This window comes from Nicotiana tomentosiformis, chromosome 6, assembly GCF_000390325.3.
Source record: "Nicotiana tomentosiformis chromosome 6, ASM39032v3, whole genome shotgun sequence".
NCBI lineage: Eukaryota > Viridiplantae > Streptophyta > Magnoliopsida > Solanales > Solanaceae > Nicotiana > Nicotiana tomentosiformis.
The window spans coordinates 130,525,968-130,544,646 of NC_090817.1; the positions used below are offsets into that span (position 1 = coordinate 130,525,968).

The 18,679-nt window shown below is 39.0% G+C and overlaps 2 protein-coding genes across 8 annotated transcripts; both read right to left on the reverse strand.

The window, feature by feature from the left end:
- Positions 1–489: 489 nt before the first annotated feature.
- On the reverse strand, positions 490–5,039 carry LOC104104795 (sulfite exporter TauE/SafE family protein 3-like). 7 transcript variants are annotated; one of them, XM_018773654.3, is made up of 13 exons: positions 4,948–5,039; positions 4,323–4,638; positions 3,498–3,657; positions 3,058–3,258; positions 2,924–2,988; positions 2,805–2,832; positions 2,622–2,713; positions 2,132–2,218; positions 1,975–2,025; positions 1,475–1,696; positions 1,292–1,385; positions 868–1,008; positions 490–783 (listed from the first exon to the last, which is right to left on the reverse strand). In XM_018773654.3, the coding sequence occupies exons 2-13, from the start codon at positions 4,545–4,547 to the stop codon at positions 698–700; spliced, it is 1,452 nt and encodes a 483-aa protein (XP_018629170.1). In that variant the 5' UTR covers positions 4,548–4,638; positions 4,948–5,039; the 3' UTR covers positions 490–697. The 7 variants fall into 7 exon arrangements, 5 of the variants coding, with proteins under 5 accessions (XP_018629170.1, XP_018629171.1, XP_009611253.1 ...); XM_018773655.3 differs by having other exon boundaries at positions 887–1,008; positions 4,740–5,018; XM_009612958.4 differs by having other exon boundaries at positions 2,808–2,832; positions 4,740–5,017.
- A 5,341-nt stretch (positions 5,040–10,380) lies between these two features.
- Positions 10,381–11,998, reverse strand: LOC104104796 (large ribosomal subunit protein eL37x). The gene is made up of 4 exons (XM_009612964.4): positions 11,856–11,998; positions 11,535–11,670; positions 11,335–11,436; positions 10,381–10,617 (listed from the first exon to the last, which is right to left on the reverse strand). The coding sequence occupies exons 1-4, from the start codon at positions 11,856–11,858 to the stop codon at positions 10,574–10,576; spliced, it is 285 nt and encodes a 94-aa protein (XP_009611259.1). The 5' UTR covers positions 11,859–11,998; the 3' UTR covers positions 10,381–10,573.
- Between the last annotated feature and the right edge of the window lie 6,681 nt (positions 11,999–18,679).

An 18,679-nucleotide genomic window follows, 5' to 3' on the forward strand; every position in this document is an offset into this window, starting at 1 on the left:
TTATTAGTATTATAGATCTAAAATTTTGATGGTATGAAAAATTTGTACTTTATCCGTGTATAGAAATTAACTCTTGTGATAATGCGATCTAAACACACTGTTTAATCATAATTTCCTTTTGTTTTTCTTTACTGTGTTAATCAATTAACTTTGCGAAGATCCTTAATTAGTTGAGATTGGTTATGGGATAATCTATTTTCATTAAGAGGATTCGTACTCATATAAACAGTATTTTTTGTTAACTATATAAGGAGTAAAATTCTTCCCTTTTTCTATTTTTTCTTTTAAAGAATAAAATTACAAAGAAAAGAAAGAAAAAAAAATAGGAAAAAAAAATAGGTTTTTTTATCCTCAAATTCGTTGGTCGGTTCAGTTGGTAAGCTCTATTTCTCAAAGCTGGCCTAAGGAATATTTGCATTTTAATTAGGTAGAGCTAAATTGCCGTGGCCCGGCTATTACTTCCTTTTCTACTGAAACAATTTTATAAGATGATTGCGTAAGACTTCTCTTTATTTTTTATATGGAAAAGGGCCAAAATTACCTCTAACCTATTGTATATAGAGCAATAAATATTAAACTAGAACACACTAGATTGTCTCATATTTATCGTCAAGAAAAAACAATATATGAATTGACCTAAACTTGAGATCTGATACTAAAAATACCGAAAGTGCAAAGAAGAACATGAATGCTTTGCTCAAGAATTGTATGCACAGATGTCATCAAACCCTATATGCTGCCCTTTCTCGACTTTTTTTATCGTGTCTAATATGCCAACACCACCTGCACAAATAACTAAACTTAGTAACAGAAACTGTTGGCAAAAAAATACAATGTGAACCATATTAACAGAGTGAAGATACTTGCCTAATGAGAGGGCGCTCACAAAGATTGTGAAAGCCAATACAAAGATAATGACAGATGCTCTGCCCACAATGCTAATAATTTTCCTTACAACATTCTGTCCTACAAAGGCCGCGATAGTGGTTACAGTAACAAAATACAGGGCTGCAAAAGAGAAACCAAAAATCAATAAACAGTTTCATAAGGAGCTTTGAATGACGGACATGGAGGAGGAAAATGTCATAACAAGAGGGGGTTGCTTAGAAGGTCAGCATCCCCCACCTACAATCCCAGGGTCGTGGGTTTGAGTCATCAAAGGAGCAACAGCTCTAACAAAGGGGGATCAAAGAGGAATCAAAGGGGACGGGAATTAAAAAAAAGGAACTTTGAATATAATCAACTACACAACTAGGAACGTCCAACTAAAACATTCAAGTTTCTTCACTACCATATGGTATTGGAAAGCGTCTGAGTAGGTAATATTGTATGGCGGACATAGAGGAGGAAAATGTCATAACAAAGGTTGTAGTGGCACTTGATACCTGCATTTACCAATATCATGTAATAAGCTTTATATCATTGGCAACAGAAAACCAAATTACCACAATGGGAAATGAGATGGTTATGAAACCTGGGGAGGAATGCCTAGCTCTAGAAGCAAAGGTCCCAAAATGAATCCTCCACCAAGACCAAGCAGTCCACCAACTATACCAGCCAAAATGCCACAGCAACAGCAAAGAATCAACTGATGTACTTTCCAGATTATTACGGCATCTCTGCTTGACATGATCACCCTTGATCCCTTGTACAAGCAAACTGCTTGATATACAGAAGCTCCTACAGCAACAGGAACCTGAAAAAATCGGGTTTATCTAAATCACAGTTCTCAATTCATCTGAGAAGAGAAGGTCATAGGTCATTCAAAATAGCCACAACACAGGAGCGTGCTACAAATATCAATACCAATATAAGCTTTAACGCATGGAAGTACAATCTATATTAGTATTTTTAGAAAAAAATTATTCATGAAATTAAAATAAGCCTTGCTAATAAATAATGTATAAAAGGAATTATATGTCATTGAGAAGCAGTAATACGCACACCAGTTAGCATTGCAATAACAACACATACCTGTAAGAGGTTTAAACTCCAATATGTCACTGAACAAGTTGATGAATAATTCTGTACAAAAAATGACAGCTTTCGATCAATTCGCTAATAATGCAGGACAACATAGAAGGCAATCCTGAATGTGTAAAGCCTCAGGCAAAGAGATAAATGTAAGAACCTTGGATATATGCAGAACAAGGATAACGACCCAGACAGAAACAAGTGCGGTGATATCCTTCCAGTATACATTGTCGTCAATTGGCACCTGGAAAAGCTCAAGAAATCAGCACACGAGGACATTTTTTCAAAAGAATTACTCTGCGCTCCCTTGTGCCAGTTTAACAGAACCCAATTGACTACTAAAAAGATTAAAAACTGAAGTTCCATTTAGTTTTTTCCATTGGAGAATAATGAAGTTGGCAGCTTGGGACAACGGAGATAGGATTAGATCTTAAAATCTCTGGGTTTACGCCATATATCATTGAACAAAACCTTTCAAACTAAAGTTTTATTATGCAGATGATATTGTATAAATGGCGTGGAATGTAGGACTTCATTTCAAAGTATAATACAAAGCTGAAAATTATTTTTATTGCAGGATTTTTTATGTAGGTGGAGAAGTAAATTGGAACAGACAGAAAAGGGAAGTAAAGTAAATTGGTAATCACCTCTGGTGCCTTATAAACTTCTTTTTCAACTCTAGAACCATCATTTGCACCCTCAGGTAGAAGTTTGTATGCTACTTCTTCACCACCAGCACCTGATTCCAGTTCATAATATCACAGAAAACTAACTGGTCAAATAACGCTGCTGATATTCTAGAAGATAGAGCAGATAATGAAGCAAGTGACCACCAGATGTCAAGCGTCCAGCAACTCCCTGGATGTCAAAATAGATATGTGAACAATGTATTAGAGAGACTCAATCTTCTATTATACTCTACAAATCACAGGATAGAATAAGAGATAACCTTCTTTATTATGGTTTCTCTTTTCCACGTCTCAACACCCTTGGAAAATGCCTTAGTTGATGCCGCTGCAAGTACCATAACCAATCAGAATAATTCTCTTAATAACATGGGTAAGAATGTAAACCTTGTGTTACCTATGAAAAGAATGATCAATAAGACTGTAACCATCCACTCTGCGAAAAGGACGTTGAGAACAACTCCGATACTTATACCCAACAGCAACATTGGTTGGAAAAGAAGAGCTAGATTGTAATCAATAATGGGCATGTCCATTGTTGGATGTCGCAGCTTTAGGTTGTAGTAGACAGTTGCACCCGCTGCACCAGTGATCATACCTTACAAGAAAACAAAATGCTCAAAGAATCAGCAGCATTGATTCACAAGTAGCTCGTGGCTCTAGTAAAACTTGAATAACACACAAACGAATCAGCACTATATTGATTCTAAAACCATCTAACATTTAGTGGTATCTTCAAGAAGCTTCTCACCTTAAATTAAGTTTAGTAACAGATCTCCTTAAATACAATAGCAGCATGGTAATTATGAACATTGGAGATCATAAACTGATTCTTACATTTCGATATTGCAGTTGATGTCTTTGGATCAAATCCGATGATTAAAGTAAGCATGGGAACAAAGATACCACCTCCCCCTACTCCTCCTACACTCCCTAAAGCAGCAGCGAAGAATCCAATTATTGAACCAACAATTACTCTCCACCCAACTTGCAGTTCCTGGAATGCATACCAAACTTCAGTAGTAACATCTACTTTATGTTAATTTCTCGTATGGGCACAGAATTTTATCACTATAACAGTAAAGTTAATCTTTGTCAAATTAAATAACTGAACTTTATCCACTAAAACAGTAAAATCACATAACTGAACTATGTGCGAATTGCTTAGAAAACACAAAGAGCCGGAAGGTCAAAAACTCGTACAATAAAGAATGACACTTTCAGCAAGTTAACCTCAATTTTGTTACTTTCTTGTAATTGCATTAATATGCATTGTTTCTAAAATTCAAAATCGTCAATGGACAAAGACTTTGTTGAGTCCCACATCGGCTCAAGATGGGTAACTTGGACTCCTTATATGGTCTTGGGCAATCCTCACCTCATGGGCTAGCTTTTGGGTTGAGATCCATCTATCATGGTATTAGAGTCTCATTATTTACCCGATGTTGGGCCCCCCATCTTACATTATCCACGCTCCAGTTGCCCAGTCCTGGGCGTGCGGGGGTGTTGAGTCCCACATCGGCTTAGGATGGGTAACTTGGACTCCTTATATGGTCTTGGGCAATCCTTACCTCATCATCTAGCTTTGGGGGTTATGTATTTATCAGACTAGCTGAAGCAAGGGAGAATGGTGTTGAGGGAAAAAAAGGAAAGTGAACTTACCGGCCAAACATGGTGGTAATGCATTTCAGCCTTTTGCCTCAGAATATTGAATAGATTGAATACATAACCTGATTCAAAATCATGAGTTGTTCCATTGTTACTCAGAGTGATTCTATCTGAAATCTGCTCTGCAGACGCGAAGACATTGGAAGATAGGATGAGAAAACCAATCACAGCAACTGCATATGTTGTTAAAGCCTTCAACTTTGCTCCAGTTTCTGCCATCAAGTAGTAAGTTCCCAACTTTGGTTTTCCTTCTAATAAGTGACTCCCACACTTCTCAGATAACCAAGATTAGAACATTGACTCAGTTAAACTGCAAGCAAGAAATCAAGATTATTTGCACTTAACCAACTTTAAATACGCAAAGAAAGCAACTTTCTGGAAAAGAAAAATATCAAGATTCTTTACACTTGCCAGCTTATATATGAAAAGGAAACAAGAAAGAAACAATCAAAAAAGCAACTTTATTTGTCAACTTCAGAGTCCAATTTATCTCTCAATTTTGGCTACTTTAATGGCTCCCTTGTTTAGCTCTTTAATGGTTATTTTGTCTGAACTATCTTCTGTGTCTTACAGGTCCGTTAATCATTGTGAAGAGCTGTTGGTACAAATCAATTAATACCAATAATTGCTGAGAGAATGAGATGTTGTGTTTTTCTGCCAACGCCCACCTCCCTACAGCCTAACATAGTAAACATTGTCTTGTGGAAATGAGTGGCACTGAGATTATTGGGTTTTATTTGGAACATAGAATTTCAAAACAAAAGTTAAGCACTTTTCCAATGTCACTATCGAATTAGATGCATGGTCACTTAAGTTGCTAAAATAACACTAATGGTGGTCCTCTTTTGCTTCTATTTTCAAAGGCTTAATTTGTCATGATAGAAACTAAAGGGTCCATCAAACTTTATAGAGAATCTGGTTCTTTATCGGTTCCCACAGTAACAACAACAACAATAATAACGACGACCCAGTAAGATCTCACATGTGAGGTCTGGGGAGAATAGCATGTACGCAGACCTTACCCCTACCCCGAGGGAGTAGATATGTTGTTTCAGATAAACCCTCAACTCAAGAAGACGCAAAGAGACAATTTATCAGTACCATTAACAGAAACCATCGAAATAATAGCAACATCATAAAAACCAGAAAATAGATGGAAAGCAAAACAATAACTGGTAAATAAGGCCCGACACTATGAAAACGGAAGAGTAGTGTGAACACAACATTGACCACTAGAAGTCTAAGACAATATCCTATCATACTAGCCTCACACTGGTGCGAATTAGAAATATACTCAACTACCTCATAACCTACAACCTTAATGCTCGACCATAGCTTTTTATCAAGGGTCATGTCCTCGGAGATCTGAATCCACGCCATATCCTGCCTGATCACCTCTCCCCGATACTTCTTAGGCCGCCCTCTACTTCTTCTCGTACCCCCCAAAGCCAACCGCTCGCACCTCCTTACCGGGGCATCTGGACTTCTCCTCTGTACGTGCCCGAACCATCTGAGCCTCGTTTCCCGCATCTTGTCATCCATGGGAGCCACGCCCACCTTCTCCTGAATATCTTCATTTATAATCTTATTCATCCTAGTTTGCCCGCACATCCACCTCAACATCCTCATTTCTGCTACTTTCATCTTCTGGATATGTGAGTTCTTAACTGGCCAACACTCAGCTCCATACAACATGGCCGGTCTAACCACCGCTCTATAAAACTTACCTTTGAGTAGCGTTAGCACTTTCTTGTCACACAGAACTCAAGATGCTAACCTCCATTTCATCCATCCCACCCATATACGGTGTGTGACATCCTCGTCGATCCCCCATCCCCTGGATAACTGACCCAAGGTACTTGAAACTGCTTCTCTTGGGTATAACCTGCGATCCAAGCCTCACGTCCATGCCTGCGGCTTCCCTCGACTCGGCGCTCAACTTGCACTCAAGGTATTCCGTCTTAGTCCCACGGTAAATAAAGAACACACAATATTTACGTGAAAAACTCTCAACTCACGGGATTAAAAATCACGACCTACCTTAGTAGGATTTCAACTTCACTAACTGAGCAAACTTTAGATTACAACCTATTGCAATCTAGGAATTAAACTCTTATGGTGTGTTTGGCATGAAAGAAAATGTTTTCCATGGAAAATGTTTTCCTAGAAAATATTTTCCTGAAAAATGAGTGGTTTTATCACTTATTTTCTCATGTTTGGTTGGTGAGTGAAAAGCTTTTTCCGAAAAATATTTTCGTGTTTATTTAGAGAGTAGAAAATATTTTTTAGAAAAATATTTTTTTATGCTACTTTCCTTACCCCCTTCCCCCAAATCCCCATGTTTTCTGTGCTCCCTCCTCCCTCGCTCCCCCACCACCCCCCCCCCCCACCCCACCCCCACCAACCAAAACCCTAAATACCCATCGTGACTAATGTGCTGTTTTACTTTTTCACTCAAAAATAACGTTGAAATTTGTGCTGCATAACTAAAAAGAAAGTACTATTTCTACAACATGAAAAAAAGTATTCATTTTGTAAACATGAAAGAAAATACTTTTTCTACATCATGAAAAGAAAATACTCATTTTGTTGAAATGAAAAAAAAAAAAAAAACTTTTTACCACATCATTTTGTTGAAACGAAAGAAAATACTTTTTCTACATCATATAAGAGACTATTGTTTTTTTGTTGAAATGAAAGAAAATACTTTTTACATCATGAAAAGAAAATACTCATTTTGTTGAAATGAAAGAAAATACTTTTTACTATATCATTTTGTTGAAATGAAAGAAAATACTTTTTCAACATCATTAAAAGAAAGTACTTTTTTGTTGAAATGAAAGAAGATATTTTTTACTGCATCATTTTGTTGAAATGAAAGAAAATACTTTTTCAACAGCATGAAAAGAAAGTATTTTTTGTTGAAATGAAAGAAGATACTTTTAAAGTACTTTTTTTGTTGAAATGAAACAAAATAGTTTTCTTATATCATGAAAAAAAAAACTTATTTTGTTGAAATGAAAAAAGAAAATACTCTATCTACAACATGAAAAGAAAGTATTCTTAATAATATTTCTATTTAGGGTGGGGGAAGGGTGGGTAGGTTAGGGGTGGGGTGGGATAGGTGTGGGGGATTGGTGGGGGGAATAGGGAGAAGGTTGAAGAAGAGTTTTGGAAAATGTTTTTCATTACATTTTCCTCCAATTGGAGGAAAATGAGTTCATGAGAAAAATATTTTCCAAAACATTTAAGCCAACCAAACATGGGAAAATTGAAAAACATTTTCCTTCATACCAAACGCACCCTTAATCCTTCACCGCTTACAATGCCTTTATTGTAAGCTCTTTGTAATAACTCTATTACAAAGCTACACACTTGGACTAACTTTAGTCAAATAACCAAAAGCAATAATGGTTTAAAAATTGTCCTACTAAATGCTTCTAAAACGTTGTGTAGGAATTACAAGTAAATACATAAGACAAAGACATAACAATACTAAGGACACAAGACATATTCAATGTTGGGATCTGGTCCTTTATTTTGTAGCTGCTTTGTTCTTCAATGCACCTGAGGGAAACAAAGACGGCTGCACACTTGAGAGAATAATTGATTTTGTATATTCAAGTGTTAGGTCAAGGCCTTGTAACATGTTGAATATATATATGAGACATCATGGGAGTAGTTACAAGGGCATTTCTGGTCTCTAGCAAATTGCAATTGTGCTGCTGTAATGTTGCAAGTACGGTACAGCAGCTTTAATAGCTGTAGAGTTGCCTTGCGCGACGACCTGAGGACTTACTGCTACTTGTTCCCTATGCAGTTCCCTTGTCTGTTTTCCTTGAGAATAAAACTAGACAACAAGTTATGTTTCAATGAGCACAAGGGACCTAATTGTATCAGGTTGCTTATCTGGTTCTTTCATGAAGTTTGACAATCCATCAAAACCAAAATCGCATAACTTATCATGTCCCCATATTCTTTTGCAGGGGCGTAGGCACCTTTCTTGAGCCGAATTTTGTAGTTTATATGTATAAATAATACGTAAAATTAAAATATTGGGTATAAATATATAAATTGACACCGCTTGCCGTTAAAGTATATTCACTTCTTCAAATATTAAAACCGTTTATGAAATTCCTACGTACGTCAGTGTGCTTTTGCACCCCACAAATCATAATTGGATAAGGGTGACACTTAGGAGCACGAAAACAATATGTTGGATACGGATGGTACTGGGAGGAGACTATTGTATTTACTACCATCAAGTGAAATGGTTGATATCCTTAATTTTCCCAAGACTGTCCCTTTGGATCTACCTACCAGTACCGGCTACCACATCTTGTGGTGTTCAGACATATTTGTAAGAGGAGCAGTTATTGAACCAGTATAATGAAAAAGAAAGAAAGAAAAAACTAGAGTTATTAATGGAGGTAAATTGACCTCGTTTTCTAAAGTTCGGGGACCTATATGAGTATTTTGTATTTTCAAGGGCAAATTTGACCCCACGTGTCCCACAGGTGCCCAACACTGTGATCTGTGTGTCATAGAGACTAGAGCATTTCATTTAGTTCAAGAACAATTTTAGACCTTTTCACTCAGTTGGACTTAGAACAAATATTGTGAACTGTCTAAGGAGTGGATGTCAACCCCAATTTAATTATGTTGTCCACCTTAATTGAAAACCAACTAACAACTGGATCGCCTCCCCAACGGTACTCGACTTAATTCTAAGACCAACCCTCTTCAATTTCTATCAAAAGTTTGTTGTAACGATGAGCCATCAACCCATTCTAACAATTTGAGATCATATGGCATTTTGACCCCACTTTCGAGATCCAGCTCTGATTATTCAGTTGATACCTCAATTGGATTCGCTGGTAGAACCTAGTGTTTCGATATATATATATATATATATATATATACACGCACAAAAATAAATACATAATTTGGAAACTGCATTTTCAGAACCCACAAAGTCTAAATTCTAAATGATTGTTGCGCCTGAGTTTAATATTCAAACAATATACAGCTTCTTTGATAAGAGTGACTTGCTCTAATGGTAAGCATCCTCCACTTCCAACCAAGAGGTTGTTAGTTCGAGTCATCCCAAGAGCAAGGTGGGGAGTTCTTGGAGGGAGGGAGCCGAGGGTTTATCGGAAACAGTCTCTCTACCCCAGGGTAGGGGTAAGGTCTGCGTACAAACTACCCTCCCCAGACCCCACTAGTGGGATTATCCTGGGTCGTCGTTGTTTGAATAAAGATAGGAATCTCCAGATCTCTCGCAATACCACCATCTGAGTCATTAGTTGGGCAGAGCCACTCCATTATAATATCAAAGATGACAACCACTGCTGTTTTGCTGTTTTTTCGCAGTAGTCCTCTAATTGTACACTTTTGAATAGGCTAGGTGTATCTGATTTAGCCCGCGAAAATATAATTCCTCCAATACATCTAACTAAACAATGAGCAAATAACATGTGAGAATGGAAAAAGGGGGAGTTAGTGTGGCAGGGAATAGGTTTGTCCGTAGCAACTCAAAGATCTTGATCAAACCATCAGATTCCAGGAAACAAGACACCTTCCAAGAATAGAGTAGAGGAGATCAAAGAGCAATTTTTTTCCGAGTACGACTACCAAACTTTACTTTGTATGCAATTTAGATCCCCTACAACAAAGGCACAAATATGCTAAGCTGATTTCTTTTCCAAGCACTTCATAGGGCATCTAAATCATACTACAGGCTGAACTAATCAATCTAAGAAAACATAAAGAACGGGTATAACTATATAAATATTGTACATCGCCAATCAAACCAACTAGAGCAAAATAAAAAGAGACTTGGGCAGCATCTTCAGCAGCTTCACAGAAGGGCCAAGAGAAAACTCAAGCAACAGCAAGTGAATGATAAGGAAGAACGGGATCAGCAAAAGATTTACACACCCCAAGCATTCATCACTTACATTTCATACTGCAACGGATTTGGAATAAGCAATTTGAACAACCTCAAAGTAACATAATAAATAGACATGCAGCTCAGATCCAACAAGTGATGGAAGTCCATAAAATGCTTCTTTATAAAAATGCCAAGTTGGAATACATACTTTGAAAACTTTAAGCACATCAATCTTTTCAATGGGCATTAAGATAGAAGGTTCCCCAAAATTTAACTTGCTCTAACACTTGAACTATCAAAATCAAGCTACCACTAATAGCCTCTCAACTCTCAAGTGACTGTCTCAAAGGCTTCAAGCAGAAACTGCTGCCTTCTTCCTTGGAGCTGCTTCAGTACCTGGACAAACAATAGTTTAAAGTTTATTATTATTGCACAAAAGTTAAGAAAAAGATACTCTTGATCAGCAATTAGCAATGCCCAAACCAACAACTTAGTCGAGCTAATAAAGGGAAGATCACTCTAAATTCTAGATACACATCTTTCAAGTTCAAGTTATACCTATTCAACCCAGAAACCCTACAAGCATTTCGGGCATGTTTAGGCATGATTTTGAGAAAGTTTTTACCTTGAAAATTTATGTTCTCTCGATCATTTTCCAGCATTCGATTGGATACAAAAGCAGGGGACAGATGATATGCACTCACATCAGGTGGAACACAAAGTACAACCATTTTATTGAATTGGAAAAGTACAGCAACTTTAGTAGATATATCTTCTTTTATGACTGAGAAATCCATCTGTGGCCAACCCTTAGGACCAAATGTTGAGTTCAAAACCGGAGGATAATGGACTAAGGGTTGAAAACAATATCTAAGCATTGATTTAATCATGTATATGTACATTTGTAATGTAAAACAATAATCTTTCCCTTTTTTAATAGAGCAAAACATTCATAAGAATATAAAGTAACCACTAACCAACCACTGAAAAATGATTTCACAAATACTGTAAAACAATTTCCACCATACAAAACACACACTTATCCTAAATGAAAATGTAAATTAAATCTGCAAAATGCAGAAACAAAAGAACTTCCAAGCATAAAGGATGTACCTTCTCTAAAATTGGTCTTGAACCTGCGAGGGACGTTACGAAGATACCTCATGCGGCCAGTTCCAGTTGTCTTTCTGCGAATTGCCTTCACACTCCAGTTGTCTGAAAATTACTCATACAAAACAAGTTCAACTCATATCAGATGATTGATATAATGGTAATTAGTATTGAAAAGCGAAAAAAGAAGGGAAAAAGATTACATGTCCTTTTACGGGCAGCAGGGTAAGCACAAGCAGAGCAACGGCTCTTCTGAAGATGAAAGCTGCGCCGCCCACACCTCACACATAGTGTGTGAGTCTTGTTCCTCCTCTTACCAAAACTCCCTGTTCCCTTACCCTATAGTACAACATATGCCTATTTATGTAAAATTTGAACAGTTTTTTGATTTATTCATGACATCGTTTCATTTTCTAGTGTCGTTCCAATTTTATAATATGACAACATATACGTTCATAAGAAAAAATATGAAGGAAATAACAGAATGAAGGTAGAGAGAAGTTAAGGGGGATAGATTCACTTACCATTACACTGTAGTTGCAGAGATCCTAACGACCTCTTCCTCAGCTCTTTCGACTGAGACCTGCGGCGATCTAGGTAGTGCTTATAGTTGATAGTTAACAAGGAAGAAGGATTTTAGGGTTGCGCGTGCAGTGATGATGGGCTTGAATTGGGCCGAAAATAATTGGGCTAAATCAGCATTTTGGGTGGGTGAAGTGCACAAATAGCCACTTGAAGGACCCGCCTATATAAAATATAGTCCAAAATTTACAAATACATATGTCTTTGCAAGAAAAAGAGGCAGTGCATTAGCGCTGCAAGGAGCTTCAGTGCTTCACCAGCGATAAGTTCAGATATAAATCACAAATATTCGAATTTTACATAATGATTTGTAATGATATTGTTTTAAAATGAGTTTCATATGTGTTTGCAAGAAAATAAAAAGAAGAGGAGGAAAAAAAGCGCGATAGGAAGTCTGAAGTTTTTTCCTATCCGGCTAAATTTTAAATGCTTTATAAAAATTGAATACAACATTAGTAAAAGAAGGCGTTACCTGAAATACAGCATTTTGGTGAGGATTGTATAACCAATGGCGAGTATTGTTTTATTTTATTAGACCAACCAGAGTAATATTTTATCACCAATAAAATTTGTGGTAAAAACTCGTCACTCCAACCTAATATTGAGGTAATAATTATATGCTTTTGTTTCTAGAGTAAGTTGCAAATTCCCACAACTTTTTCTACAATTATAAGTATGTTGATGAGTTGAAAATCAAAGGAAAATGTGGAAAGTCTATTCACAAAATAACATAAGTGTATGGGAGTCGGAGGTGGACAATTCTATTCGAAACGAAACAAGATTTGTAATGATCATTTAAATTTGTTTACCCGAAAAACGGATAGAGTTAAATTTATACGTAGTTCTAAGGATATGTGGTGCAACTTAATACAAATCGTGGAGATAAATAGAAATACCCAATATGGATCGCAAAGAATGCTAAATAGATAAGGTTGCAAAGAAAATAAAATTTAGGACCAAACAAGTGGAATCAATTTAAGAAGCTTGAAAGAACAACTGTTCACTATGGAGAATATGGTATTTTGTTTACAATGTAAGCATAAAACCTCCCCTTACAGAAATGATAACCATCCCTTTTATAGTAGAGGAATCTTACTTTAGATATAATTAAAAATACATAGTGGGAGACCCATGATAAATCAGTTTTTTCACAATTCCTGCCGAGATTCTCTCTTCTAGTGGGATTGCAACGGCTCTTGTCTATGAGCTCGGTATTGACTTGAGTTTTCGGTCTTGACTCGAGCTCGATTATAACTCGGACCCTTGAAATGATTCGGGGTCAATGTTGGTCGGTCTCTGGATCATAAGCTCGATAACTTCACTTTGCATCATAGTTCGATTTGGGTTCGGGCTCGATAATGATATCGGCCCCTCGGACTTGAAGCTTGTTTGTGTCATCTTTGGAACTCGTCTCGAAGTCTCGCTTCAATCGATTATGTTTCGAACTCGATAGATCGTACGAAGGCCGAAATCTATTTCGACCGTATACAAATAGTCCCCTCGTTTCTCAAGAAGAATGTGGTGAGAAACGATATGACTTTTTAACGGCTCGATCGGATTACAAGCTGACGTTTATATTGGGCTCAACCATGACACACGTGATAGTTGTCTCGGCGATTTAGTTTTTTAAGGTATTTAATGCATGTCAGACGGTGGTCGGCCACCGCTGATACTGAAATGTCATTTGCTTGAACCTATAAATAACCTTTCCTTTTATCATTTATCACTTTTGCAACTTCAATCTTCCAAATTTCCTAATTTCTTTTTCGTATTCTCTGAGTCTATTCGCAAATTAGTGATTCTTTTTTGCAAAATTCTTCTTCCAAATTACCAAATCTTCGTCACCTTCTTTAAATCCAAAGATGGTGAAGACGTCAAAAACCATCCCCCAAAAGGAAAAAGCTTCTTCTTCCCAATCCGCCGCCGATAAAACACCGGTGGATCCTCGTCCTGAGGAGTGCGTTCCGACGGCGTGTGTTCTTACCTCCGATTTCAAACTCGATAAAGGTTCACCGGTTCCAGGCTGATATGAGCCCGTATCGAGATATATTTGTTCGATAACCCGGGAGCAGGTCGAACGGATAAAAAAGAATTGTAACTGGGAGAACAAAGAGGTGGTAGTGCCGTCTCCTGAAGAGGATATTACTACTCACGTGAGAGGGTTTTAAGCGTGTATACTTACCTTTTTTACGTTAGGTCCCCTCGACCCTATTATCATAGATTTTTGTCGTAAATACCTAATAACCCTAGGCCAGATACATTCTTTCTTTTGGCGGATCGTTATTTTAATCCGATATTTTGTAAGTAAAATCGAGGGGATGCCTTTCACCCTCAATCATCTTATCCGATTATACCGTCCTCGTCTTTTTCGATAAGGGTTAATAAAACTCCAATGTTGAGGTACCAAGGCTATGTTCTCGAGTATAGACGAGGATAGGGATCGAGGCTGGATGGGCCGGTTCGTTCAAGTGAGGACTTCAGACGTGATCCCAACCGAAAAGATGCCTTTCCCTGATGAGCGGAACATGAAGCGTAAGTGTAATTCTGTTGTTATCTTCTATTATGTTGTTCTTTCATTTCTTTTCTCACCAATATCCCTTTTGTGACGCAGCGGTTCCCTGGATGCCCGGCGCAATGCCCGATCTTAAGAATTGGGTACGTGATCTGGTTTCGACCTCCTCATATGCCGAGCGCTCATGGCGCGACTTGTCAAAGGGCCGATGGAAGGCCAAAAATCACGGTGAGCATTTCTCTCGTATTCCTTGGTAATTCAAATAAGATTCCTTTCACATTCTTCAGTAAAAAATTTCGTGTGCAGGTGTGAGCAAGGATGCGGTTTTAAGGCCCTCGTCTGCCGAGGAATAGGCTTCGGCCTCTGTCCCAAAGCCGGTAAAAGATAATAAGAGGAAAAGAGCCCCCACCCTCTAAGATCAAAAATCGAAGAAGAGGACGGCTCGTAAGCCAAACAAGAATACCATTCCTTTGACCGTAGAATCACATCTGTGTCTGAGGGAAGAAGAAGAAGAAGAAGAAGAAGAAGAAGAGAGAACGATGGGTCTGCTCTGGCGGCCCGAACAAATAAGACCACTGACGTTCCACAGGCAGCTAGATTGATGGTGGTTCATAAGGCTCCGCCTCGAATTGAGGATATATCGGAGAGAGATTCGGGTAGAGTCCCCGAGTTGCTGGAAATCGAAGATGTTTCCCATCCAAGCCGACGGATGGGGGATATGTCTGAAGGGGCTCTTCCCGAATCTTTTCGAACCGAAGAGAATGCCCCAGATGACTCATTTGGGGAAGTAGCAATCAAAGGCTCGCCCACCTTCCCTGCTTTTTTCGCAGGGGCGATTCGGGAGGCCCAAGCTTTGGGGGCCCTCGAATTAGATAGGCCTCATGATGGAGAGGATCCTTTTCGTAACTTGTTCATCGGCATCGAAGATACTACCGGTACAAGTGACATATCGGATCTTTTTCACGGAGTGCAGCAGGCTTTGAATCAGGTATACCTTAAATCATATGGAGTTACCTTTAAGTTTGCTTTTCTTTTCTGACTGTGTTTCTTCTTTCTTTGCAGGCCGCGGTGGTTCATCGAGAATCATGTTCTCGGTCCCGAATAGAACTGCATAGATATGAGGCCAAGCTCCAACGGGTTACGGAGGAGAAGAACTCCTTAAAGCTCCTTTTGGGCCAAAAGGGAGAGGAAATAAAAGACCTCCGAGCTGAGTTGGCCAGGGCTCACCAAGATCAGATCGATTTATCCAAGCAGGTAATAATGCTTTAAAAAGGCTATGGGCTTGATACCGGAACGACAGTTAATCTTTCGGTCTCACAACTGCAGCAGAAAATCGAGACGATCGAAAAACTCCGTGAAGAAGTCGATGTGGTAAGAGCGGAGTCTTTGAAGTGGAAAGAAGGAATGGACCGCCTTGCTGCAGAGAAAGAAACTGCTCGAGCCCAATTGTCATCGATCGAAAACCAACTTCAAAAAATAAAGGAGAAAAGCTCAGTCCAAGCAAGAAGGATAGAGGAGCTCGAGGCTCGGTTGGCCTCTGTACTTGCCAAGGCCGAATCCGACGCTGAGAAGGCAAAGGCCGATGCAGATGCACTTGTGGCCGTCTATCATGCCGATGCTGAAGCCTGCCCAGGTCCAAGCAAGAGAGGCAGCCAAGACCGCTGATACTCGAGCATATTGGGTCGCTAAACTTGCTAAGTTCCGATCTCGGAGGGAGACCCTCGAGGAGATCCATGCTCGAGGTTTCGACCTCGCTGAAGAGATAAAAATGGCCAAAGAACTCGAAGCCGATGTTGAATCCTTGGTTTTCGATGATGATGATGATGACAATGATGATGATGAGGGGAGTAAGAGCAGTTCCGAGAATGGAGGGGAGCCCAATAGAGAAGAGACCGCTTCTGGGGATGACCAGGAAGCTTAGTCCTTCATTTTTACGTTGTAATCAATCATGTAAACAATTTAATATATAAAAATATCCTTTTTTTACCGACTTACTCCTGTTTTGTTTCCTATCTTGTGAAGACTTTATCCATAACTTATGAATATTTTCACAAGGATTTAAGCAACTTGAAACTTGAAATAAGGTATCTCGTATGCTCAGTGGTCGAGTTGAGTGATTTTCTGAACATAGGCTTACTTAAACTTGGAGCGATGTAGCCCTTAGGCTTATTAGCTGAGTCAGTGATTCGAACTCGAAGAAATGTAGCCCTTGGGCGTAATCGTTGAGTGAGTATTTGTTCGAAATCGAAATAAAAGTAGCCCGTAGGCGTAATGGTCGAGTGAGTGCTTGCTCGAACTCGAAATAAGAGTAGCCCGTAGGCTTAGTAGTCTAGTGAATGATTCGATCTCGAAATAATGTAGCCCGTAGGCGTAATGGTCGAGTAAGTGCTTGCTCGAACTCAAAATAAGAGTAGCTCGTAGGCTTAGTAGTCTAGTGAATGATTCGAACTCAAAATAATGTAGCCTGTAGGCATAATGGTCGAGTAAGTGCTCGCTCGAACTCGAAATAAAAGTAGCTCGTAGGCTTAGTGGTCGAGTGAATGATTCGAACTCGAAATAATGTAGCCCGTAGGCGTAATAGTCGAGTAAGTGCTCACTCGAACTCGAAATAATGTAGCCCGTAGGCGTAATGGTCGAGTGAGTGCTCGCTCGAACTCAAAATAAAAGTAGCCCATAGGCTTAGTAGTCGAGTGAATGATTCGAACTTGAAATAATGTAGCCTGTAGGCGTAGTAGTAGAGTGAATTAGCCCGTAGGCTTAGTAGTCGAGTGAATGATTCGAACTCAAAATAATATAGACCGTAGGCGTAATGGTCGAGTGAGTGCTCGCTCGAACTCGAAATAAAAGTAACCCGTAGGCTTAGTAGTCGAGTGAATGATTCGAACTCGAAATAATGTAGCTCGTAGGCGTAATGGTCAAGTGAGCGCTTGCTCGAACTCGAAATAAAAGTATCCCATAGGCTTAATAGTTGAGTGAATGATTCGAACTCGAAATAATGTAGCACGTAGGAGTAATGGTCGAGTGAGTGCTCGTTCGAACTAGAAATAAAAGTAGCTCGTAGGCTTAGTAGTCGAGTGAATGATTCGAACTCGAAATAATGTAGCCCGTAGGCGTAGTGGTCGAGTGAGTGCTTGCTTAAACTCGAAATAAAAGTAGCCCGGAGGCTTAATAGTTGAGTGAATGATTCGAACTCGAAATAATGTAGCCTGTAGACGTAATGGTCGAGTGAGTGCTCGCTTGAACTCGAAATAAAAGTAGCCCGTAGGCTTAGTAGTCGAGTGAATGATTCGAACTCAAAATAATATAGCCCGTAAGCGTAATGGTCGAGCGAGTGCTTACTCGGACTCGGAGATTTATCTTAATTCTGTTTGCATAATAAATCTCAGAATAGAGGAATTTTCCTTGGATATAGGATATTAGTAAAGAGGAGAACTTTCTTTGCAAATCATTATACATGCGTTCATGTTTTGTGTTAGGGCTCAGGCCAACTACACGAGCATGGTTCGTTTTGACCATATGGCTCTTACAACCTTTCCTATCGGAAGCCCATTGTTGCGAAATAACTTTCTTGCATTAGAACTTGATATATTTGAGGGCTAATGCCCCCCCCCCCCCCAGTATTGGAGTCGATTGTAAAGAGGTTTCGGATACTGTTGTAAGTGCATCACGATTATTGGTTGCCTCATTAAAAACCTTGCCGAAAAATCCATTTGGGATAAAACCGGTCTAAGGAAAAAAGAGTGCAACGCGTGCTTTCAGACCTAAGGCTTCGTATTGAAGGATCCGTCTTAGCTCCTGATCGGACTTCTACAGGGGTTAGTTTTGAAATGTAAATAAATATGGGAGGGTCGTACCTTAGCAGTAGCATCGGTTTAGATGTGACACATTCCAATTGCCTGATAGTTGTTTGCCGTTTATAATGCCGAGCTTGTATGATCCCTTTCTGACGTTCTCGAGAACCCGATATGGTCCTTCCTAGTTCGGTCCTAGTTTTCCTTCGTTCGAATTTCGGGTATTGAGGGTGACTTTCCTTAGTACTAAGTCCTCGGGCTTAAAATGGCGGAGCTTGATTCTTCTATTATAGTATCTTTTGATTCGTTGCTTTTGGGAGGCCAATTGGACGAGAGCAACTTCTCCTTTTTTATCCGATAATTCGAGGCTAGTGTTCATAGCCTCGTTTTTTGATTCTTCTGTTGTGTATCGAAATCTGGCACTGTGTTCGCCGACTTCGACTGGTATCAAGGCTTCAGACCC

Excerpts from the sequence above, each read along its gene's own strand:
- LOC104104795 (XM_018773654.3), bottom strand. The coding sequence starts at position 4,547 with ATGGCAGAAACTGGAGCAAAGTTGAAGGCTTTAACAACATATGCAGTT. Across the intron at positions 2,219-2,621 it reads AAGTTTATAAGGCACCAGAG|GTGCCAATTGACGACAATGT; the intron begins GTGATTACCAAT and ends GAGCTTTTCCAG. Across the intron at positions 1,386-1,474 it reads AGCTAGGCATTCCTCCCCAG|GTATCAAGTGCCACTACAAC; the intron begins GTTTCATAACCA and ends TGGTAAATGCAG.
- LOC104104796 (XM_009612964.4), bottom strand. Across the intron at positions 11,437-11,534 it reads TGCTGCCCGTAAAAGGACAT|ACAACTGGAGTGTGAAGGCA; the intron begins GTAATCTTTTTC and ends AGTAATTTTCAG. Across the intron at positions 10,618-11,334 it reads CAAGACCAATTTTAGAGAAG|GTACTGAAGCAGCTCCAAGG; the intron begins GTACATCCTTTA and ends TTGTTTGTCCAG.